This window comes from Pelobates fuscus, chromosome 12, assembly GCF_036172605.1.
Source record: "Pelobates fuscus isolate aPelFus1 chromosome 12, aPelFus1.pri, whole genome shotgun sequence".
NCBI lineage: Eukaryota > Metazoa > Chordata > Amphibia > Anura > Pelobatidae > Pelobates > Pelobates fuscus.
Genome location: NC_086328.1, coordinates 33,164,507 through 33,190,363, shown reverse-complemented (window position 1 = coordinate 33,190,363; position 25,857 = coordinate 33,164,507). Strand labels below are relative to the sequence as shown.

Below are 25,857 nucleotides of genomic sequence, written 5' to 3'. Positions count from 1 at the left end.
TTTGCTATCTGTTGTTACACATGCCCACAATGAAAAAAAATACACAATTAAATGCATGCATGTTCCCATTTAAGATTTATTTACTAAACAGTGATTTGTATTTTTTTTATTTTTTTTATTTGGGCAGTGTCCCTTTAACTGGATGGAGTCTGGCTACAAGTCACATGACTCTCTAGCGGAAGACTGGCATTTTTTTTGCGCGCGTGACGTCTTAACGCAACTTTATTGACAGCAAACAAAGTGACAGCGCTGGGCCCCGCCAGATAATAAAAAGATCCGGGATATTGCGAGGTGAGGGACCCGGGGACAGGAGCGGGTGAGCGGAAACATTAACGGGCTGAATAGCGGCTCCGAGAATACACCGAGAACCGGGGGATACAGGCAGGGGAAGTGACGTCAGGGGCACGGGATTAGGGTTGCCATGGTGACGAGAGGATACAGAACAAGGTAATCGCTAATCTGGCCCTATGTGTGATTTATATAAAGATAAATATATAGAAATAGAGCAGTGTGGGCCCTGTGTATTGTGTATGTGTCGGTTACCATGGAGAGACTAGCTGTGTGAATGTAAATATTATCTAAATCCTGTCACCCCCTCTCCATATACAGACAGGTATCATTGATACTGATTGCTGGGGGTGAATACATCTTATATTACCCCCCTCTCCATGTACAGACAGGTATCATTGATACTGATTGCTGGGGGTAAAGGGGTAAATACATCTTATATTACCCCCCTCTCCATGTACAGACAGGTATCATTGTTACTGATTGCTGGGGGTAAAGGGGTAAATACATCTTATATTACCCCCTCTCCATGTACAGACAGGTATCATTAATACTGATTGCTGGGGGTAAAGGGGTAAATACATCTTATATTACCCCCCTCTCCATGTACAGACCGGTATCATTGATACTGATTGCTGGGGGTAAAGGGGTTAATACATCTTATATTACCCCCCTCTCCATGTACAGACAGGTATCATTGATACTGATTGCTGGGGGTAAATACATCTTATATTACCCCCCTCTCCATGTACAGACAGGTATCATTGATACTGATTGCTGGGGGTAAAGGGGTAAATACATCTTATATTACCCCCCTCTCCGTGTACAGACAGGTATCATTGATACTGATTGCTGGGGGTAAATACATCTTATATTACCCCCCTCTCCATGTACAGACTGGTATCATTGATACTGATTGCTGGGGGTAAAGGGGTAAATACATCTTATATTACCCCCTCTCCATGTACAGACAGGTATCATTGATACTGATTGCTGGGGGTAAATACATCTTATATTACCCCCCTCTCCATATACAGATAGGTATCATTGATACTGATTGCTAGGGGTAAAGGGGTAAATACATCTTATATTACCCCCTCTCCATGTACAGACAGGTATCATTGATAGTGATTGCTGGGGGTGAATACATCTTATATTACCCCCTCTCCATATACAGAGCGGTATCATTGATACTGATTGCTGGGGGTGAATACATCTTATATCACCCCCCTCTCCATGTACAGACAGGTATTATTGATACTGATTGCTGGGGGTAAAGGGGTAAATACATCTTATATTACCCCCCTCTCCATGTACAGACAGGTATTATTGATACTGATTGCTGGGGGTAAAGGGGTAAATACATCTTATATTACCCCCTCTCCATGTACAGACCGGTATCATTGATACTGATTGCTGGGGGTAAAGGGGTAAATACATCTTATATTACCCCCTCTCTCCATTTACAGACAGGTATCATTGATACTGATTGCTGGGGGTGAAGGGGTAAATACATCTTATATTACCCCCTCTCTCCATGTACAGACAGGTATCATTGATACTGATTGCTGGGGGTAAAGGGGTTAATACATCTTATATTACCCCCCTCTCCATGTACAGACTAGATGGGCCGAATGGTTCTTATCTGCCGTCACATTCTATGTTTCTATGTATACGAAATACTAAGTTATAGTAATAAAACCTAAAATAACCTAATAAGGCAAATATTCTGACAAAGTTATCACAAATCAAGTTATTTGAAGATCATAAGCTTAATTCCCGTAATGAAACTGTGGAAACAACATCATGACAACAGTCAGATACATATAGATATATCAACCAGTCTAAATTATATACAAAACCACAACTCATAAGCACCTAATTTTAACTGTAATATAGTTTATTACCAATAGTGGGCATCTGACTTAACAATCAGGTCTAGCAGCTGAATTCGTGAACAGTCTCATAGCTATTAAAACTGCAGAACGGGGAGGATTCCCCTGTATGGAATAATAGTTTAACCTAATCGTTCGTATGTATTGCAAAATTTGAACGAATTTGTATGAAATGACTTGATGAAACAAATTAACGTACAGAGTAGAGAAACGAAACGAATGACTGCATTCGTGCGTTTAAAGCACAAAACTAACACGTATGGCAAACTGTGTATAAAACTAACTGGAACATTTTTAACGAATGCGCCTGCAAATAGACGGACGGCTATGTAAGTTAACGAACAGGGACTTTAACCGAACGGCCGAAGTAAACGAAAACCTTACCGTGAAAGCGTGTCACTTTGCGACCGTTGCTTTACGGTAAGTATGTGACTTACGGTTCTGGAATCACTAGCCGTGTCGAGACCGGGCTGCGAGGACGCCGGAAGGGGCCGTGGGATAACGAACGGTTTGGAAAGCGGTCAGGTAAGCATAGAACCGGAGCCAGGACCACGAGGGACAATCAGGTAAGAAACAAGATGGCGGACTGAAACCGGAAGTAGTCCTCAGACTCGCCAGAAAATCCACGTTAAGTTGGGAGTGGATTGTCAGCCCTTTCAAGGGGAAATCAAGCCCCTCCCACAACTACAGGCCAAGGCCTTAAATGTGTGTCGGTGCTTTGTCAGAAAATCACTAATTTGGTGGATAAGTCCAGGTGTATCCCCAACCACTTAAACCACCACAGTTGGATATCAAATACTCTTAAAAAGTATACTATTCAATAATCATTGGGTGGTGTATGATATTGTTTATATTTGTTATAACTATTGTTTGTTCTTTATTGTATTTGTCTGCCAATCACTTGATAAATAACCTGACAGAATAATTATGTGTTGCGGAATGTTGACGCTATGAATTCTAATAATAAAATTTAAACCATTGGATTTATGTAATTTAGTAATACAAAGAGGAGCAGGGTGTACGTAGGGCTTTTTTGACACCCTAGGCAAAGTATTTTGTCCCTGTCTCATCCTTTGTTCCTCTGAAACGTCTTTTTACACTGTCTCTGAATCCAGTCACTGTCTTAACCACTATCTTTATTCATTAGATTAGTTTTCCAACTTTAACTTTTTTTTGTGGGTTATATCATATTTTTTTCAAGATATTTCTTTTTACATAAACATGTATATTGTGATTAAGCATTTTTATTTTTAAAATAATGTGCTTAATTTAAGGAGTTTTGGCCTTTGATTAAAAACTTTTTTTTTTTTTTTTTTTTTTCGTCTTGTAATTTTTTCCGTCTCTCTTATGATTTCTTTCTTCTGAACATTTTGAGCCTGGAATTCTTTTGATGCATACTATAGACGTTTCATTATTAGACTTGCATCATTATATCTCCTAAGTACCTAATTCCTCAAATCCCACCTGGGAAGAGGGTTTAGGGAGTCTTTGGGCAATTGCACATGAAATCACAATTTGTGAATGCACACTAAATCTTTATTAACTGCACAGTATTTGGTTGGATAAGCTGTGGTTCTGAGCAGAGCAGACTTAGAAACGTCTGTCCCTATAAATCAAGAATAACCAGAAGAAAGGCATTAAAAAAATACTGTATGCAAGTTGTATGATTCCTGTAGTTTTGTATTTGAAACCATAAAACTACTGACTGTTTTTCCTGTTTAGTACTACCAATGGAAACATGCATGTATGGGGACAGTTTTATTGCTAAAAACAGCTTGCAAATGCTGCAGATGTCATGTCCAGACTTTCTGTGGCTGTCCAATCACAGACTTGACCAATGCAGCTCAATGAACAGTCTTTGCAAACCAATCCTATGATGTAACAGGACCTGATATCTGGTTGACAGCCATAGGGGGTGTAACAAGGTTAATTTATCAAAGTGCCAATTTCTATTGAAAGCTGCCCTTTTTTTGTAAAATGACAAAAGAGGACCCTGTCTTCACACATAAAGTGCTTAAGGTGTCTGGGGTGTCCCTTTAAGTAAATATTTGGTCCATGTCTCTAAAACAGTATTTTGTTTTTACCTTGTTTTGTGTTTTCCCATTACAGGAATCATCATGCTTGTTCCCATATTTACCTTGAAATTAAACCACAAAATCAATCCACGTATGGTGTCTGTAGGGAAGTATGATGGGATACATCCGTGTCTCACAGCTGCCACCCAAGCTGGAAAGGTACAATATTTAACGTGTGGAACTATTATAGATCCTCTTTAACATGGGCTTAATTTGCTGAGACAATGCCAGATTTGGGTGTATAAGGGATTACAAAGGGAATGTCTCTTTTCAATAGCCACTAATAGAAAATTAATGTATTGGTACCTTAGATTTGTTGTGAACAAAATGAAGGAGAAAAAATGCCTTAGAATTTAATCTACTAAATACACAAACAAATGCAGACTTGATACAGTCAATATGCAAGACAGAATACAGTGACTTTGCTTGTGTCTAATGCATTGTTTAGCTATAACTTTGCATTCATTAGCTATCATTATGTTCATTTCATATTCCCCTTCTGTGATTGGTTGAGAGTTTTTCCTGTCCGTGTACAGCTATTACATGTACAGTTTATGTCTGGATGGGCCAGTATAGCTGTCTGCATTTCTATTGGCAGTCTAAAGGATGTAAGTATAGATCACCCCTTAGATTCGAGTTGTTGAAATTCTATTGTGTCCAGCAAACCATTGGCAATACTCAAGTAAGCTGCTAAAGTGCCCATACTTTGATTATTATTTATAAAGTGCCAGCAGATTCCGAAGAGGTGTACAGTGGTTGGACGAACAAACGCGTAATTGTAACCAGATGGGTTGGACGCACAGGAACAGAGGGGGTTAAGGGTCCTGCTCATTGCGCAAACATTCTAGAACAGGGCTGCCCAATAGGTAGATCCCCAGATGTTGTAGAACTACAACTCCCATGATGCTTTGTCATTCTAAAGGCATGCAAAGCATCATGGGAGTTGATCTACCTATTGGGCAGCCCTGTTTATAGGGGGTGGGGTAAAGTGACACTAAAGGTAGGGATAGGATTTGATTATACCTTGCTCCTCGTCGCCAAACCATTACAGACAATCTTATTCGGCATCACGTCCATTGATAAATATTGTTGGTCCATTTGAATGTCACGGTTTCTTGTTTTGCCCCACAGTTATCCCTACAGTCTCTACAATGAATGTATTTCTACTTTCTTACTATTCTATGCTGTGTTTTATGGAAGTGGTCTGTTACCATTAACCTGCACTTTGTTTTTTAGATTTTTATCCATAACCCCCACACCAGAGGCCAGCGGGCTTCTTCAAACCGCCTGGTGCAGAGCAGCCAAGACTCTGACATCTCTCTATTAAACATTAATCAGACAGTCAGCTGTCTAACAACTGGGGTGTTGGATCCAAAGCTGGGCTGTGACTCGCTCATCGTGGGAACACAAACCAACCTTCTAGCGTACGATGTGCACAACAACTCTGACCTTTTCTATAAAGAGGTGTGTGTGTGTGTGTGTGTTCACGAATGATACTTTATGTATTAGATGTTAAATAATGCAAGTATAAAATGTGATCATCAATGGGCTATTAAATAATTAGGATATTTTAAAGCAAATATGTATTGTTTTTGTGCCTCCTGTGAGCGTCATGTAGACTTAATTTTGTCAGAGAAATCTAAATTTTAATTATCAGTGCTCCAGTAAGGTGCTGTGTTATTGCGGCAGGAGCAACACTCACTGAAATACAATAAATCACCCATTTTATTTTTGACTCTAACCCCTTTTTCATAGACATCAGCCATAATTCAGTTTATTGGGGACATCCATGATTAATCTTTCCATTGGGAAAGGAATGTCTATTTCCAGGCTGTGTTGTAAAATATGCAAATTTTATATGTGCATGTTTCTGGGTTCATTACAAACGAGTAGCCAGCTTTTAACACTGGCATTGGTGAGCTACAAGCGGTATTGGGCTGCGAATAAACGCGTATCTCCTTTTTTTAATGTGTGTAACTGAGAATATGGATCACCGTCCAGTGTGGTGCTAATCTCTGTGCTTCATGTGTGTAGATTGTAGATGGAGCCAATGCTGTGGTGGTTGGGAAGCTGGGAGACGTTTCTTCCCCCCTCGCTCTCATCGGAGGAAACTGTGCCTTGCAAGGGTTTGATTGCAGTGGAAATGACTTGTTTTGGACGGTGAGCAAATAATCCTGAAAGGGGGGGGGGGGGGGGGGGGGGGGGCAATATACTGGTTCCAGCATGGGGTGTAGCATTGATAATTTTTCTTTTCTAATTTTGATCCCAATTTTAATATTTTTCGGTAACTTTTGAAATGACTAGATTTTTGGCTACTTTTAAAAAATGATTTAATATTTTTATATGTAATATATTTTTACGTATTATATATATATATATATTTTTTTTTTTTTTAAAGTTTCTCCAAATAAAAATACAACACTTCGACCTCCACGCCCGTGTTTAAGTGGAAATAACAAATAGTTACTACTTATCTTGGGATATACAGCTTCCCTCTGGTTATCTCCCAATTTTGTAACCAATCACAGGATGCAAACAGAATGCACAATTTAGGGATCCAGCTGTTATCACTTAAAATGTCAGTTTTCTGCACTCGAATCGTCTCACTTGCTGTTTAGCATGCTGCTTCCAGACTTCACAGGAGATCCCAAATAATAGTCATGGTTTACAATTTACTACAGTTTAGTCTCAGTTGAGTCTCCATTTACAGTCTGCAGTTTTCTATTCCTAATGCTATAGTGTTCATTTAACTTGCTTTTTATCTCCTGCTCTGTAAACTGAACTTTCATCACACACAGGAAGCTCCTACAGGGTCTAGGAGGCGATTATCCGAGCAGGAGATAAGGAATTCTAGATTAAACAGACGATGCAATACAGGAACCTAGAATATCTAGGTTCATTTTCAGGAAGTGTTTAGGACAGCTATGCAAGTCACATGCAGAGAGGTGTGACTATGGCTGTATAAACTAAGTAATTTAACTCTTAAATAGCAGATAATTGAGCAGTGAGACTGCAGGGGCAGTACTGCTTCATTAAGCTAAAGTTGTTTTGGTGCCTATAGTGTCCCTTTAAGCTGTATAAGACAGTCTGATTAATTTTTGCTTTAATTAATTGATTCATGATTTATGTGCTAACTTTTTAATTACAATTTCACATTGAAACATAGATAAACAAGAACATTTGCCAGATATTCAACCAAAATAACATTTCAGGGAATAGTGCAAGGCCATTTAGGGCTATTAAACATACCAAAAGCAGTATCCAATACAGCAATAGCCATAGGAGGCTCAGCAAGGCAGGTGTGAGGTACAAGTACAAGTGTTGGAAGCAGTGCGAAGAGGAAGGAAGTGAAGGCACAGCGTGTTTATTTCGGGTTCAAGTCAGATGTGTAGAGCAAAAGTATCCAAGTCCCAAAAAGGATTGGTTGGTCTTTTTTATTTTATATGTGAACAGTACTGTATTTGTTTACTTTTAATATAAGTGTGTGTGTGTGTATGTGTATGTATGTGTGTGTGTGTCTGTGTATATATATATATATATATATACTCCACTGGTTCACTGGCTTTACATCTTTTCCTAAGTTGTGTTTCAAAGCTGTTGTATACAGCAAACACAGACTCAAAGGAATCCATGTTCAAAATGGAATGAGGCAAAAATGTGATTCTTTGTTAAACTAATTTGCATATGCGCACCCAGAATCCTTTACGGTAGTAACATCACTGCAAATTTGTGATTTCTGTGGGAAAAGCAAGTCTTATGGCTTGACTGGTGTGCAGATTTTTGTTTAACATTGTAATATATATATTGTAGTATATATATCCGTCCAAGTCCTTGCACTCCAACTATAGCATTATTACCCGGTGCAAAAAAACGTCACTCTGGGAATTCCACAAGCCTCTTCTTTATTCAAGTAAATCCAAGTCAACGTTTCAGCTCCTCATTGGAGCTTTCATCAGGACACATAAAATAAAGTTATATTTATAAATTTTTGTCCAACCTTTAAATTGTTTGTTTTGGTAGGTTACTGGAGACAATGTGCGATCATTGGCACTATTTGACTTTGACGGGGACGCAAAGAATGAGGTAGGTTTGCTTTTACTTCACTTTGTTGACTACATTTTTCATCTTTGGGGAATTCACAAAACTTATGGGGTGAATGATGCTCTTTTATGTATGTAAGAAAACACAGTTAAAATGACACGGAATGGTATATGTTTAATAATGGTTGCATTGAACCCCTATCCCTCATGTGTCCTTGCAAAATGTTTTTTTTGTTTTGTTTTTTTTCCTCTCTGGACCTCCTTGTTCCCATTAGTTATGCTGATGTTGAAAGAGCTTTAAGCAGTTTTAATTATGACCCATCTATTTTATTCCTTTTTATTGACCAATCTTGGAAATACGAATATATTAATTGTCCCTTTCTTTCATTTCTGCCTCACTCCTAAACATACTTCCTAATAATAATACACTTGTTATACTCTGAATAGCACTGACTAAACTGACCAGTCCTTGTCAATTAATAATTGGGTACCTCTTATTTGCATTAGGTTACTAATTATGTCCCCAGTTCTAAGGGTCTGAGCTATTAAATACACCTGCCGCTGATAGGCATCTGGTGGTTGGATCTTCCTGCTAGAGGTTTATCTTTGAGCCTCTAGCTGTTTTTAGGCACTGCAGAGAAGTCGGTTCCACTAGAATCATCCCCAAATTCTTTCCCCATCGTACTGTTTGGTCCATCCCTAATTCTGACAGCACCTTGGGAATTCACAAATCTCATCTCCAGACTAATGCAACTGAACTTGGCACATTCTAGTAGCACCTTGGATTCTTGTATTCCAGTGGCTGCACACTACATCTGTCACCATATTGCTAAAAGTTATAGTAATATTTATTTGCAACAGTTGTTACCAGAGGTTCCCTATCTCTGTTTTTACAACAGTAGTTATGGTATATAATATTTATATGCAAAAATCTTGAAACACATTTTAAAAATTTTTTTGAAAACGAATTTTTTTCATTGATTTTCATTTAAAAAGAAAAAACATATAAAACGCCTTATTTTACAATAAATAACATCTCATTATAGATCATATAAATATTGGACATACAAACATCACAGAATAAATATCCTTTAACTTCTCTCCAGCAAACCAATTAGTATTCTATTCTATATCATGTGTCCAACTCTAGTTTATAGTATAAAGGATATTGTACTGATATAGTAGATCCTAATAACGTAATGTTTTCTAAGTAAATTGCTTTCATTGTACTTATAACCATGCATTATTAACTGTATAACGACTGATTTACCCAATTTATCTTATTTCACGTAATGTTCATAATAAACGAACATACATACAATAAAAAAAGCATAGTAAGAAAGGGTATATCTTGTGTGCTGGAGGTGTGTTATGATTGAGAGACGGAATCACTAAGACTGTTTTTGGTATGATTATTAAGGTTTGGTTGGTTAGAGACAATTTTTCAAATTATAAATTCAAGACTTAATCATACAGTAGTTTCATGCCCAATGAATTTGCTGGTAGATCAATTACTAGTAATGTAATACTCATACCACCTAGACCAGATTTTATTATATTTCGTAATGTTTCTATTATTAAAGTAAACCGCTTTCTCCATTTCCCCTTGGTAATTAATTTGGGTTATGATTTCGGTAAAGGTAGGAGTTTCTTCGCTCCTCCAATACCTAGAAATACAAATCTTTGTTTCCATCAAAATATGGACAATCAAAAAAATTTCGGAATCCAATAGACAGGTAAGATTTATATGAAACAAAAACTTTTCCAGAGTCAATTCCAAAAATGTTAAGTTAAAATCCTTAAATAGTTGTGATACAAACTCCTTAATCGAATTCAATTTAGGACAGTCCCACCAGATATGTTTCAATGTTCCAAGATCTTTATTGCATCTCCAACATCGATTGGAGTATTGAACTTTAAATTTACATAATCTGGGGGGAACCAAGTACCACCTATTGAGTATTTTATAAAAATGTTCTAATATGTTTATACAGGGAACTGACTTTTTAAGATAACCAATGGATTTAACCCCTAGTTGATAAGAAAACGAGTTACCAAGGTCTTCTTCAGGGACAGATTTATTAATAACCTGTCTAAGTGTTTTTTTTTTTTTTTTTGTGATTGATCAAAAAAGAAGTATACCCATAGGGGACTTATCCAGTAATTGGATTATTTTTTTTTTAAAAGAAAACTAACAATTCTTAGATATGGCAATGTTTCAGCTTGAAACACATTCTGTGCAGCTACCCAGTTTGGGGGTCACACTGTGCTGTGTAGTTGTAAAGAATCAGTGTAACTAACACTCTCCTTTCATTTTCGTAAAGATTTTGGTGCAGAATGTTCCTACTTTCCTTGCTTAGAGTGTTTTTTTTTTTTTTTATATCTGCAACAATTCGTATACACAAATCATAAGTCCCCTTGCTCAGGCACAGTAAATTAAGAGTTTTTACTTTGTCCTTTGTTGCCTCAATTTTATCCAACTTGTCTGGGCAGAATCTTGGCTCTGTACAAGTAGGAAGGAGGTCTTACTCCTCCATGAACGAATGCAAATAGCTGCATATGGTCTAGTTCACAAAACTGGGTATAGACTGACAGCTGCCATGGTATGGTATGGCTCCTATCTGTGTATAGAGCATTTCCATATATAATCTATGATGAGCGCAACTCATCATAGAGGATATATGTAAATGCTCTATAAACAGATAGGAGCCCAAAAACTCCTCCTGGACAACAGTCTATCTAATCTATCTCATAAACTGGTCACTAACTGTTTGGCTGTCACTCGAAGAAACCTTACTGAAGATACCATTAAATCACTTTCATTCCTTGATTCAGATGTTCACTTCGTTCTGTCTGCTTTCTTACCCTTTGTACCTTTTGTTTTTTGACATCTATAAAAAGTGTTTGATTCTCTCCATTAGCTTCTTGTTGGATCCGAAGATTTTGACATTAGAGTCTTTAAAGAAGATGAAATAGTTGCTGAGATGAATGAGAGTGAGGTAAGAAACTTAGCAGCCTGTTAAATGTCATCATTTTTCCTCTGTGCCATTAAACGAGTGTTGTCATGCTCACAGATCAGCGTCTCTTTACAATATTGTTCAACTTGCTCTGATTTAAAATAGGGGTGGGGGGGAATTAGACAAGACTTAGACTTAAGCAGCAGTTATGAAATCTGGCTTTCTTGTGGCCCCTTGAAGGACAAGATGATTAAAGAAGATGAATTTGCCCCAGGCTGCACACTCCCCGTTGCTTAATTATGTAGGCCATTTGAACTAATACAGGGCTAATTACTAAATGTGACATGGTGGAAATTTAAAGGAATACTATAGCAGTAGGAATACAAATATGTTCTTAACGCTGAAGTGTCCTAGTCCCTATTTATATTAAGCCCCTCTCTTGACCTGTAAAAATAAATATTGAAAAAAAGGTTTTACTTACCTTCTTTTCAGCACCAAGCCTCTCTCCATACTGCCGTCCGATCCTTCTCCAGTGATGTCACCCCAGAGACATGACTTCAACCATGATCAACCAACTCAATGCTCTTCACAGAGAAGCATTGGGGACAAGATGATGGATGTGTGGTTAGCACCATAAAATAAAATGCTTCTAATAGGGAACCATTAAATTCAAAGCTTCCTTATGAGTTGCATTTGATTTTTTTTTTTTTTTTTTTTATATATGGTGAAGTTTTATTGATACATCATGCGCAGATCATGGTCATTGTTTTAAAGTTTAACATGCCTCACGTCACGCAGGATTGTGAGTCCAAAAAAGGTAGGAACACAAGAACAGTAACAGTCTCCTGGTGTCGGACATATATCTGTATTTGAGATATGATCATTTGATTACTTTTGATGTCCTCATGGATGTTGAATGTCACGTGACAGAGTCAAACTCTGTTGTTGCAGTGGAAAAGCCTCTAGTGACTGTCAGGACAGCCACTAGAGGCGTGTATAATCCGTCAATTAGAACGTTGTCATTTCTACTAAACTTGCTATTGTTTAGAGGGCATTAGAGGTCAAAAACGACAGGGCCTCTGCACCCAGACAGAGAATTACGACATTCATGCAAAAAACATGGCTAAATCCTATCAAGATGAAAGCGGTATAATGTGAGCGTGATGTGTGGAGTTCTTAAATTACACTTTCCCTTTCAGACTATTACATCTCTGTGCCCAATGAATGGCAGTCGTTTTGGGTACACGTTATCCAATGGAACAGTTGGGGTCTATGATCGGGCGGTTCGATCCTGGAGAATGAAAGTAAGTATGACTACAAGAGGCTTTTTTAAAGCATAGACCCTTTGCACCAATTTAAAGGACACTGACCTAACCAATGATGACTATTACTAGGAGACAGACTACTTGCTGTTGCACAGATATAAACCACAAGCTTACATTGACATCACATTTACTTGTGGAGCATGTTAAAACATAATTTATCATTGAAGTGTCCTGTAATCTGAAAGGTTCAACGGATTCATTAAAATCATTCCTTTTAAATTATATATTTATTTTTTTCCAAAGCCTAAAAAAACTAAAATCAAAAAATGTCATTTAAAGCAGACAAGCAATAGCATATGAACATAGAAGCACTCTCTTAATGATTTTAGTGTCTGCACATTTCTCCGTAGAGTACACTTTATTGTAATGAATCCTTGCATGACGCTGGGTTGTATCACCCTGGGTGAAATCTATGGCTGGGAGCAAATGGGCAACTTTATTACTTAATAGATCCAGATTGTAACTTTGGCCGTTGATGTCAAGCAATGGAGAAGCAAGTAGTTGATTGAAGCCACAATTTATTTTCTGTTTAAGTATTCATGTTCTAAATAGGTGAATGCATTTAGCTACACTCTGCACAGTATTTAACATATATCAGCATCTAATTGGCTCATTTTGCTAATAATATGGAATGGTTCTTCTCAGTCCTACTGATTTTGTCTGAAAGTGCTCAGATATGCTTGGGAAGGCAATAGCACTGTAACTCTATATTGAGGTATGATTTCCGTCTTGCTATTCTGCCTATAATTCAGACCTGTGTTTCTCTCTTCTCTCTTCTCTCTTCACAGTCTAAGAATCTTGCCATGAGTATACATGCCTTTGACCTCAACTCAGATGGAGTCTGTGAGCTGGTCACTGGGTGGTCCAATGGAAAGGTGGGTGCTAGGTCAGCTTCTTCACACATTTTAATTGTTTGTTTGTTTTGCATGGTTTAATTGCATCTTCGTAGTCATGTAAACCGTAATGTTGAGAAAAAGTTGCCTAGTTGCCTGGTCTAAAAAAAATAACTGCACTGGGAAAAAACGAACAATCTGTAGATATCAAATGATCTCTAATGTGTTAGACGGGGATTGTGCATGGAGAGAAATTATGGGCTCTGATAGATCGCTCCAACAAGACAATTAAACCATTAAAAATGTTAGGCAACCATCTTCAATATTACTGTATAAACAGCATCTTTGTTGCCTAAACAAAAAATATATCATGAATCAGACTATACATAGGACACATGGTTACCCATTTAGACTGGGAAAAAATGAGATTTAGTCTAAGGCAAAGGAAAGGAAAGTTTTTTTGTTTGTTTTTTTGTTTTGTTTTTTTGTGAGAACAAAAGGATGTGGAATTCTCTCCCTGAAGAGGTGGTTTTATCAGAGTCTGTACAGATGTTTAAACAGCAACTGGATGAATGCTTGCAAAAACACGTTCAGGGATATCATTTTTAATTTGTGGGGTAACAGCTTCATGATCCAAGAAGAAATCTGACTGCCATTCTGAGGTCAAGAAGGAATTTATTCCTAATTTGTTGCAGAATAGGAAGCGTTTCAATTTTTTTTTTTTGCGTTTTGGATCATTAGCAAAAACAGATGCGAGGAAGGCTGAACTTGGTGTCCGCAAGTCTCTTTTCAGCTATGTAACTAGGTAACTAATTGATAGTTCCTTTAGTTTGTATTCTGGTTTCCAAAGAAAGCAGATTTGTAAGAGGATATTCTCTGTTCCATATAAAGCTGGTAAATATCAGTTTGGTACAGAGATTGGTCTGTACAGCCATGGCCCTCAATCTCACGTATGTACAATAAACATGTATTATGAATGTGTACATTTTATACTTTTTTTTTTTTTTTTTCAGATTGATGCTCGTACAGATCGTACAGGGGAGGTGATCTTTAAAGACACTTTCTCATCCTCAATAGCAGGGGTGGTGGAAGGTGATTATCGTATGGATGGAAAGACACAGCTGATCTGTTGCTCCATCGATGGCGAAGGTGAGTGGTTGAATCAGATCAAAATATTGCACTAAGCTGTGTATAAATCTCCTTCCTTGGCTACCATGTAGCAGTTCCTGGGAATGCAAAAGAGCTCCCTTACTCTATACAAATGAATTGTATTAATGGTTATTGATGTATTTTATTTTAAATCTAAGCTTTATCAAGTCTTAAGGAGAAATGAAAATAGAGGGAATTAGCAGTAGTAGTACATTTTTTAAAAAAAAATTTAAAATTTTATTTTTTTTCTATTTAAATATTTATTTATTTTTTTAGTCACTCATGACTTTCAGGTAAAGCATGAGAGCATTCCACTATTTTTTATAGAAGTATTGCTGTTCATGTATAAGAGAGGATAAATTCTTACAATCCTGTAAAATCATGTGGTCCGAGGATTAACTTGGCAACTCTGGGGGGCGGGGCCTGGCTGCTGGCTGAACAGGACGCAGGGTGAGGGAGCTCCTCAACCCTACAGCCTTTTATGAACAAAATAGGGCAATCAGCCCCACAAAACCACTCAGCAAGAACATACCTCGACTCACAAGCATGCAGGCAACAAACGGGCGTGAAAACCAGATGGCGGTTCATGCCCGTGGAGAAGAGGGCACCTTGCGGCCTTCCAATAGGTAACGGGCGGGAGGCGCGGCCAGCCTCCTGTCCACAAATCGACTCGCAAGCAGCCTGAGTCTCGCTTACCCCCCCCCCCCTCTGGGCTGGTGGGGGTTATCCCGGCCCCCGCTGGGACAAATGCTGAGATCCTCCCGGGCCATTATGACCTACCCACACGACAACCAGGATGCCACGCAAGGGCGCCCAAGATGGCGGATGCGGCTACAACCCAAATAACGTCGCAGCATCAGGCCGACCTCTCCGACCCACTCGGCCACTTTGAAGCGCAACTGGATGCAGCCTTTAAAAAAATTCTGGGCCAACCTAATGAAGCGGATGAATAGAGTGCCCCCAGCAACGTCGCCACAGGTGAGAACGCAGGCATTCGGCGAAAAGAGGCGCGAGAGACCCCCAAAAGGCAACCCGACCACATTAAAGGCACACCACGCTACCTTATGCCCTCCCAGGCCTAGAGCCAACCGGGGAGCACCCCCAAAGCACAAACCACATTTGCGGAAGGGAGCAATACGCCAAGCTCAACGTGGAACAGATTTCTGCAGTCTCCCGGCTGGGAAGAATTTGGACTCAAGGAGGACCCAAGTTCGTGGCACCGTAGTGCAGGCTCTGAAACAGGCCTGGGGCAAGGGGAGTACCTCGCTCACGATAAACAGCACGGCTCACCACAGTGGACTATACACGTCTGGGAGACAGATGCCTAGCCAGGGCATCGGCTAACTCTATGAATCCGGAGCTGGCTGCAGGCCAAGATAAGTAACCGGACAGGGACTCTGATCTGGGACTGTGGACCCAGCGGCATAAAAAGCATGCAATTCTGTTTAATTTTGCACTGCAAAATATTTGTTGCTTTACTTAATGCTATTTAGATGAATAATCACCTTAGTTAAGATTATATATTCTGCTTCAGACCTTAAGCATCGTATAGGCAGAAGGCTTCAGACTAAGCGATGACCCCTCTTACCATAAGCAATAGGAGTTAACAAGCTCAAAATGTCTAATGTTCAGAATGTGCACCAGGTTAAAACCATAAACGAGCATAACCGTATAAGGCTTAGCATGTAAAAAGAGCATATACGCCTAATGATTAGCATGTGCAGCGATTGTAAACGTATACTATTCAAAATGCTATTACTTTACTTAACCTACTCTTGCAGAATATTGTTTGGACCTAACGTGTGTACACATCTTGTGCCCCAGCATAGCACATCGTTTAACCTTACTCGTACACCCAGTAGACATACTCTCAACTGTCTGCACAGCGTTACTCAGTATAATGTCACCTAAGCTTGTTTCTTACCATGTTCACACTTAATTATAAAATTTGTGCTAGCTATCTCATGTACCTCTCTGTTCAACTGTTCATAATGCGTTGGAGGACTGCCTTTGGGGTACCTCACAACCGACTGTTCAAAGCTTATGCACTACAAAAATAAAGAATTAAAAAAAAAAAAAAAAAACAACTTGGCAACTCTTAGCTGGGCATCTACAACTTTTGGTGATGTTGTGCCCGGGCACTGGCGTCTAGTCTTTTTTAACGATGAGCTGTAGGAGTATTTTAAGACTAGCCCAGAACACTAGCTGATAATCATGTAGCTGAGGTTTTACTTTATTTTATTTTTCTAGATATATTGTTTTTATTCTTTGATCAATATATCCTGCTAAAATTCAGTTCTCCATTTTCCCAAATTTCCATGAGTTCCAACTTTAGTTGTGCCCACACTACAGGCAAAGTTAATGCCGACTAGCTAGTGAACACTGCGTGCCTTTTCAGAAATGTTTTTTTTTTTTATATTTTATTTTATTATTATATATATTTTTTTGTGTTGTCAGAGTAAAAATTTTTTTTTTATTGAATTTTTCATGTTGTGAAAAGCAGTTACCGTAATTGGTAAACAGTGTGAAACTCGCAGGTTTCTAACGTTTGTAGGAATATATTATACATTGAGATATGCAAATCTCTGCGTAAGCTTCTGTAATAAGGAGACTCTCTTATTTGTCTTTACCTTCTCTGGTCTTGAGGTAGTGTAGCTGTGGTCAAGGTTTGTTAGGGGGTTGCGGGACACGCCCTCATGGGTAAGTCACCTTCTTTCCCTTCCTCCTGTGTCACCGGTCCCTGTGTGATTCGGTCTTAGTCGGTGCTGTCGAAGTCTCACCTCCTAGGGAGGCCAGGGAGTAGGTCGTGGAGACGCCAGCCGATCCCGCGCAAGCTCTGAGGCAGGTCGGGGTAGCAGTAAAGGGTGGGGGGGGAAGCCCCTTGGGGGGTTGCTTGTGTAAATTAATTATTGTTCGTGTGTGTGCTCCGGTGTCCCCTGTATCTCCCCTCCCCCTTCCCTGTGTTTATGGGCGTGTTAGGTACATGTACCACGGCCTCCATATTTTTGCGTGTTTGGTGCTTCTCCCTTGTAGGTCTGCGTTCTTTGCCTCCGCTGTGTGAATTTCTTAAACTTTCTGTTGCCATTGCACAATCGTGGGTGGTTGTGTGCTTTTCCACAGTGTTGGGATTAGGGCTTTAGCCGCATTAAGTAGATGTCTCATAATGGATCTCTTGTATTGTGCTACGGATTGGTCCGTAAAGTGGAGTAGGGCGGTTTCTATGCTAAGTACTGGCGTGTCGCCTAAGATCTCGTTCAATTCTTGTCGGATGTGGTCCCAGTATGGTTGTATTTTAGCGCAGTCCCACCAGATGTGTCGCACTGTTCCCGTGTGGGCTTCGCATCTCCAGCATGTGTCAGGGGTCCCTGGGAATATCCTGTGTAGCAACGCGGGTGTGCGGTACCAGTGGGATAGCAGTTTAAAATTGGCCTCCTGGTAGTTTGAGCTAATCGAGCTCTTGTGTTGTAGTAAGAGGATCTGTTCCCATTGGGCGTCGCTGTACGTCCTGCCCGTGAGGTCTTCCCATTGCCTCATATACGCTATATTTCTGACCCGGTCGCCTATCAGTAGCCTCTGGTATATTATGGAGACTCTCCCATCCGCTTCAGGTGTGTCGACGCACAAGCATTCGAACCAGGTTGTATCTCTATGTACTGCCTGTCTGTTCGGGATATTATAGTAGAAATGCCGTAGCTGCGCATAGCGGAATCTGTGCATGAGAGCTGGGGTTTCGGTCCCGGTCCATTCTTGGAGGTTCTTTAACCCTGTGTTGTGTAGTGCCTCCTTCAGAGGGAGATATTCTTCTCCATTCGCCCCTGGCCATGCGCCTCTCGGAAGGCCGCCTCCCAGAGCTGTGTTGTGTGTCAGTGGGATCATTGGGCTCGGTTGTGGTGATATATAGGATTCTTTTCTCACTGTAGCCCATGTTTTTAGTGTTTGTGTTATGGGTGAGGACCTACTCATAGTCGGTAATTCTCCTCAAGAGTGGTGCCACACAAGTGAGTGGAGGGTACCGTTCATGCTTTCCCTGTCCAGGTCTGCCCATCTTTTGTGGTTCGGGGATATGTGCCAGTCCCTAATCCGCTGTAGAACAGACGCGTGGTAGTACTTCCGTACATCGGGTAGTGCTAGTCCGCCCCATGATTTGGGTAGGCAAAGTTTATCGTGGCTGAGTCTCGCCTTGCTCCCTTTCCAGACGTAACTACCGATCGCTGATTTTATAGTCGCAAAGAAGTCCGGTGGAATATGCCAGGGTATGGTGTTGAAATAATATAGGAGTCTTGGCAATAGGTTTATCTTCACCACCGCTATTCGTCCCTGCCAGGAGATGTAATCATGACTCCATGATTTCAGGTCTCTTAGAATTTGTTGAAGGAGCGGGGTGTAGTTCCTTGTGTATATCTTTGTTGGCCTACGTTGGATCCATATTCCAAGGTATTTCATCTGATCTTGTCAGAGTAAAATTCTAATATATAAAAATGAAACATTGAGATGATGTTTATTCGGCTACAGTAGTGTCTTACTTTATGAAATCTTATTTGTTTCCTCTCCATCACAGTTCGTGGCTACCTTCCCTCTAGTCAGCAAGCTACAGGAAGTCTCATGGATACAAGTGTTGAGCAGGAATTAGTTCGAGAACTAAGTCAAAAGAAGCAGAATCTATTGCTGGAACTGAAAAACTACCAAGAGAATTCAAAGGTAGTTAGATCTGTGTCACATCTGTTGCTAAGAAAATTATGATGAAAAACAGTTAAAGTACAGCTGGTTGTAGTGGTTTTGGTACCAGAAGTACACAGCCACTCCACTTCCTCCTCCATTGTAAGTTGTCAGATCATTTTAGGGCGTTTTGACTTCTTACTTGGGGTCTGCTGAGTTACGCTCATTGACCGAAAGCGATCAGCTGACTGCATTGCAAGGCTTCATTCTGGAGAGCTAATGGAAGCCTGCGCTTAGGAGCTTCTGCCTGTCCATCGTCCGTAGTGAAGGGAGCGGTTTGACTACTTACTATAGGGGGCGGGGGAATGCTAGGGCACTCCTGGCAACATAACCACTATTGTGTGCTTGTTTTAACCCCTTTTAAGGACACCTGACATGTGTGACATGTCATGATTCCCTTTTATTCCAGAAGTTTGGTCCAACTTGCTGAGGTGCTTCATGGAGCCTGTCATTTATTTATTTTTTTAATATATTTTAAACAGGCTTTTATTGTAGCAGAGATTTATAATCACAATGGTTTAACGAAGCTGTAGTAGCGAACTTGGGACTCTCAGGTCCCATAAGCCTGTCATTTTTTTGACAGTTTATAAAATGTCAATTTCAATTGAAAGCACTTTTATAACTAGGGGCAGAAATACCTCCCTTGCTGTCACTAAGACAGCCAGGGAGGTTTTCTTTCGCCTCCATTAGCTCCACAGAGCTAACAGAAATGGCAGATGTGCTCGGTAGAGCATGCTTGCCTTCCTCCTTTTCCTTAATGAACTACGGCTCGAGCACAGAGGTTTCTTAATCAGTCTGAAACCATGTGTTGGGGAAAGAAGGGAGGGCTTCCAAAGGCTGCAGACAGCAGGTCTGCAGATTTTTCAAATAGGTTTTTTTTTCATGTGACTCCAAAGAAAACATGCAGTAAAAATACATGTATGTTTTTTGTTTTTTTTTGAGGGTATATCCACTAAATGATAAATAAAATTTGCAATTGAGTGTACCTTTAAATTTAATCTTTCTTGGACAACATTGTGCAAGACTTGTGCAAGACAATCTCACTGAATGACCCATGGGTGACACTTGTTTCTTCCTTATAGAGGTCAACAGCTGTAAGGCTCATTATTAACTTATTTTTACTCTGACCAATAATGTAAAATGTACACCTTGTACTTCATAATTGCTATTTGATTTGCTAAGGTAGATCCACTTTGATATATGTATTTAATAGGTGACTTCTCATTAATACTGTCTTCCATATTGTGTTGTCATTCTTGAGCAGGCCGATTCACGGGTTCAAGTGAATGAGCATGATGGTCAGATGGGTGTTATTCCGGCAAACACCCAGTTACAGACTGCTTTGTCTGTGAATATGGGCTCTGAAACACAGTCTGCACATGTTGAACTGAGCATCTCCACATCGAATGGTGAGCAGCAATGATCTATCATACCTCCCCACAAAACATCATCTGCTGTATGTGTGCATACTGGGTCATTCTATTAACTTCCCTTATACCAATACTGCCAATCCGGTATGCTCATTCAGATTCTAATTCTGACCAAGTATTGAATTAACTGAGCATATTGTGCTTCTAGATCTCGGTCTGCTGAAATGGGAATTGTAGGCTGATATTGATGTATTTTTTTTTTTTTTTTAATTTCCTTCTAGTTTTTAAATAGTGCATTGAAGCCATATATATATATATATATATATATATATATATATATATATATATAAAATCCAAAATAATAACATAAACTCTATTTAGATGTTCTATCCTCACACATGTAATCAGTCTTTCGCTTTGCCCACTCCAAGCAGTTTGGCTAATCAGGAGCCTCTCATTCTGTTTTATTTGCACACTCCATGTACAGAAGCAGAGTTTCTGGGGCTTGTAGCTCAGTTGTCTATTTTGTACTGAGAGAGCTTTTTTGAGCTTTGCGGTGCTTCATGATCAACTGTTTATTGGACACTGCAGGTTATTACAGGTTAGGAGAGACCTGTGCAGCTGCGTTACTGGGCACTGCAGGTTAGGAGGGGCATGCACAGCTGAGTTACTAGACACTGCTAGTTAGGAGGGGCATGTACAACTGAGATACTGGGCACTGCAGGTTAGGAGGGGCATGCACAACTGAGTTACTGGGCACTGCTAGTTAGGAGGGGCATGCACAACTGAGTTACTGGACACTGCAGGTTAGGAGGGGCATGCACAGCTGAGTTACTAGACACTGCTAGTTAGGAGGGGCATGCACAGCTGAGTTACTGGGCACGGCAGGTTAGGAGGGGCATGCACAGCTGAGTTACTGGGCACTGCTAGTTAGGAGGGGCATGCACAGCTGAGTTACTGGACACTGCAGGTTAGGAGGGTCATGTATAGCTGAGTTACTGGGCACGGCAGGTTAGGAGGGGCATGCAAAGCTGAGTTACTAGACACTGCCGGTTAGGAGGGGCATGCAGAGCTGCGTTACTGGGCACTGCAGGTTAGGAGGGGCATGCACAGCTGCGTTACTGGGCACTGCAGGTTAGGAGGGGCATGCACAGCTGCGTTACTGGGCACTGCAGGTTAGGAGGGGCATGCACAGCTGCGTTACTGGGCACTGCAGGTTAGGAGGGGCATGCACAGCTACGTTACTGGGCACTGCAGGTTAGGAGGGGCATGCACAGCTGCGTTACTGGGCACTGCAGGTTAGGAGGGGCATGCACAGCTGCGTTACTGGGCACTGCAGGTTAGGAGGGGCATGCACAGCTGCGTTACTGGGCACTGCAGGTTAGGAGGGAGGAACAGAAATAGATCTCTCTAGTTTTTTTTTTTTTTGTTTTGTTTTTTAATCTATGCAATATTTTTCATCTATAAAATACAGCTAATTAGTTAAGCCAAAATCTATAAAATGCAGGAAAGTTGTATTGGTGCATGGAGTGTCCATTTAAATTGAACATGCATTTGCTGTGTGATGTATACACATTGTGTGGCCTGTTCTGTCCAGTAACCAGCCCAAGTGGTTTTTATTACATGACAATTTAGATACAATCATCCGAGCTGTGCAGATCTTTGCAGAAGGCATATTTGAAGGGGAAAGCCATGTTGTCCATCCCAGTTCCCAGCAACTAACAGGCCGGATTCGCATTCCCATCTGTCCACCTAAGGATGTGCCTGTGGATATGCACATCAAAGCCTTTGTGGGAGACAGGAGCAGGTAGGAAAAATACAGTCATTTTATATGTTTTAGAATATTGTATAGGAAGAGGCTAATATTTTGGAATTAAAGGGACACTATAGGCAATGTAACCGTTTAATTTCATCTCATTGAATTGGTTATAGTGCCTGGAGTCCCCTGGCACTGTCCCTGTATTCAGGGTTTAACACTGAATAACTATCTGTGGCCTCTACTGGAGGTATGCCTAAAGCAGAAATTACACACCTTTGTACCAATTCATACCAGCAATGTAGGCTGTGATAGGCTGAAAGCGGTCAGCTGACACACTCTGCTGCCTGGGTCAATGAGAGGCAGTATAAAAGGGATGGGAACTGTGAATTCTCACTTGGCATTGACACTTTTAAAAACAGGTTAATACTAAATGGAAGGACTCCAGACACTGATAGGAAGCAGTTACAGTGTCACTGTAAATGAACACTCTCTAAGCACCATAACCTCTAAACACATTCTAATGGGTATGGTGCCAAGAGTACCAACGTGGTCAAACCAGTTTAGAATGATTTGATTTTTCTTGGAGTCCGCTAGGTGCAGCTACCCCCTTCCACTACCTCATCCAGATAGCCAGAAGCTTCTGCAAAGTAGCCTCCATTATCTCGCCCATGCTAATCCCTGCAGGGCAGCTCAGACAGAGAGCTCCCAGCTCTCTCTCTTTTTTTTTTTTTTTTTTTTTTTTTTTTTTAAATCTTTATTTTTTAGTGCAATAAAGCAGTGTTTCACAACCCAGTCCTCAAGGCACACCTACCAGTCCAGGATTTAAGGATTACCCAGTTTTGTGTAAGGTGTTTTTAGAAAAAAAAAAGAAAAAACACCTTAGACAAAACTGGGTAATCCTTAAATCCTGGACTGGCAGGTGTGTCTTGAGGACTGGGTTGGGAAACACTGCAATAAAGAATACATGTGATTGGTATGGCCACAACAGCCGTGTCAAAATATACAACATTCAACATTCAGATATGGGATATGTCCATATATGTTGCACCTTTTTATATATGGGTAAAGGTCAGATAGGTCTTAACGGGTTGTAGAAGGTTGGCATTAAGGGTTTATATGCCCTCGGTTGTTAAACCTGGTGTCCCCGTAATAGCCTGTTAAGGTTGGACCCCCAAGATTTTGAGAGCAATCAGCCCTCTGTATCGAAGAGTGAGTCGCTGAGGTTTGCGCTGCCTTATGTCTTGTAAGTAGGTGTGAGGTGTGCATGGGCTGGGGGATATGCTATCGTCTGTGACATTTGTTGTGTGTGAGTTAAAGCTAGTCTCTATAGTCTGTGTGAAGCGGGGCCTGTGTGAGGGCAGACCAGTAATGGATTCACGTAAGGAGGCTCCATGGAGTGAAGCGCCCCTGTACCTTGGGGCCTAGGGGGGAGGGGTGCAATATCGTGCACCAGAGCACAAAGACCCACTCTCTAGGTGTGGCAGTCGTTTCCTACCCGCTTGGTGGGTAAGGCAATTGACTTGTGTGAGATATGCTCAGCTATCAGTATATGAAGGCTAAGCAAAAAAAGAAAAACCGTAACATAACATAACCGAACATAAAGTGTCCCGGTGTTAAAACAGAACTTTGTGGCAGTAGTCTTGTGGTCAGGTCGCGTTGCCTCGTTTCCCTTTGGGCGTGGGGATGTCTGTGTCCTCCATGAGCGTAGTTCGAGGGCGGGTGGCGGTAGCTTCAGGTTGGTCAGCTAGGCCCAATGCGGCCAACAGGGCCGGGCCCTCTTTGGGATCTGAGGCCTTATAGTTTTGTCCTTCCTTAGAGACCCAGAGGGTTTTTGGTGTTGCCCATCTATAGGTGATTCCTGCGTTCCGCAGCTGTGTCGTGAGTGGCTGCATTGATTTGCGCCATAAGAGAGTGTCCCTGCTTAGATCCTGAAAAAGGGATATTTACTTGTTTCAAAGTCATATGGGGTTTTTCCCCGGAAAGCGGCCATGAGTCCCAGCTTGTCTGTCATCGAGCAGCATCGCAGGATGAGGTCGCGTGGTGCCAGGGTAGGTGCCTGTGGTGACTTGGCAATCCTGTATACCCCGTTGAATAGGAATTGCTTTGCCTGTTTCGCCGACAGAACGGAGCCCACCAGGCGCCTGATGTAGTGAGGCAATTCTTCTAAGGGAAGCATCTCAGGGATCCCCCTTATTTTTATGTTTTTCCTCCTGCCCCTGTCGTCTATTATATTAAGCTGTCTGGCCATTGTGGCCTGTGTGGTGTGGATTTGTTGGACTTTGGCACTCAAGGTACGGTAGTCCTGTGTTAGGCCTTCGAGGCCTGTCTCATTGGCTTGGGAGCGCGCTTCCACTGCTTGTACTGTGGTGGTCAAAGCTGCTAGATCTGCCTTCCACATCTGTTTCAGGTTACTTTGCAGGCCTGCTAGCATGTTTTGTATGTCTCTTTTAGAGGCCAGGCCGTGATCCCCTGCCGTGTCTGTTGGCACAGGGTGTGGGCTTGAGGGTGAGCTGTCTAAGTGAGTCTCATTAGCCGAGGACTCAGGGGAGACTGGCCGAGGTGGTAGGGCCTGTTGCGAGGGGGGAGTTGACAGCATGTGGCTAATGTCCTGGTGCTGTTTGGGGGTTTGTGTTGGCAGTTTCTGTGTTTTTGCGCCCCATCTCACCTTCCTCTCGGAGGCCCCCCTAGGTTTTCCTGTATGTCCCAGCCTCTGGATTGTCAGGTAAGGTCTCCCGGCAGGCCGCCCATGTGATAGGCCTTAGCTCTGCGGGTTCGGGTTTTCGCGCCGGGTGCGGCAAAGAAGGGCATCTGCGGTATCGGAAGTAGATGCTGCAGCTGTTCCCGTCGTTTCCAGCCTGTGTTTGTGGAAGCTGCTCACGGATTTCGGCGGATTGGGTTTTTCTGTGCTGGAGCTCACAGCAATGACGTCCGCTCTGGTGCGATGACAAGCCCCGCCCCCTCCCAGCTCTAATGGAGGTGGTAAGTGGTGGGTGCCAGGTCACTCCATAATTACTATCATTTGTTGCAGTGGTTATGGTGCTTGAAATTGAAAACACGTTAACCACTATAGATTCTATCTTTGCTGCCTATATAAAATGCATTATTCAGTCTGTTATACTAAAAGATATCCACAACAGATAGGCTGCATTGATCTAGTGATGAAAACAGATGTGCTCCCAACATGCCATATAGTGCAAAATAATTTAACCCTCACAGCAGCATATGCACAGGCACTGGAAGAAATCCCAAAGTGTGTATGGGCTCATAAGGAATTTGCTCAGCAGATGCCCATAAGCACACCTAGAGTATCAGAGGACAATTGTGACACTCAGGATATAAAATTGCTGCAGAGGTGGGTGTGTTTGATACTTGCATCCACCGCACCACACACCTGTATTCACTTCAATATTCTCTAGTGGGGAGAGGGACTGATGAAGTTACAGTTCCACA

General features: G+C 41.2%; 1 protein-coding gene across 4 annotated transcripts in view; it reads left to right on the top strand.

The window, feature by feature from the left end:
- The first annotated feature begins 216 nt into the window (after positions 1 to 216).
- Positions 217 to 25,857, top strand: part of BBS2 (Bardet-Biedl syndrome 2) — a 29,045-nt gene continuing 3,404 nt past the window's right edge. The window contains exons 1-12 of one of the 4 annotated variants that reach the window (XM_063438239.1): positions 217 to 291; positions 4,293 to 4,417; positions 5,495 to 5,722; positions 6,293 to 6,418; positions 8,279 to 8,341; positions 11,220 to 11,297; positions 12,455 to 12,559; positions 13,369 to 13,455; positions 14,427 to 14,562; positions 19,121 to 19,260; positions 20,540 to 20,687; positions 22,284 to 22,455. In XM_063438239.1, coding sequence (XP_063294309.1) covers positions 4,301 to 4,417; positions 5,495 to 5,722; positions 6,293 to 6,418; positions 8,279 to 8,341; positions 11,220 to 11,297; positions 12,455 to 12,559; positions 13,369 to 13,455; positions 14,427 to 14,562; positions 19,121 to 19,260; positions 20,540 to 20,687; positions 22,284 to 22,455 — 1,400 coding nt within the window. In that variant the 5' untranslated portion in view covers positions 217 to 291; positions 4,293 to 4,300. The other 3 variants (XM_063438240.1, XM_063438241.1, XM_063438238.1) reach the window with 3 other exon arrangements.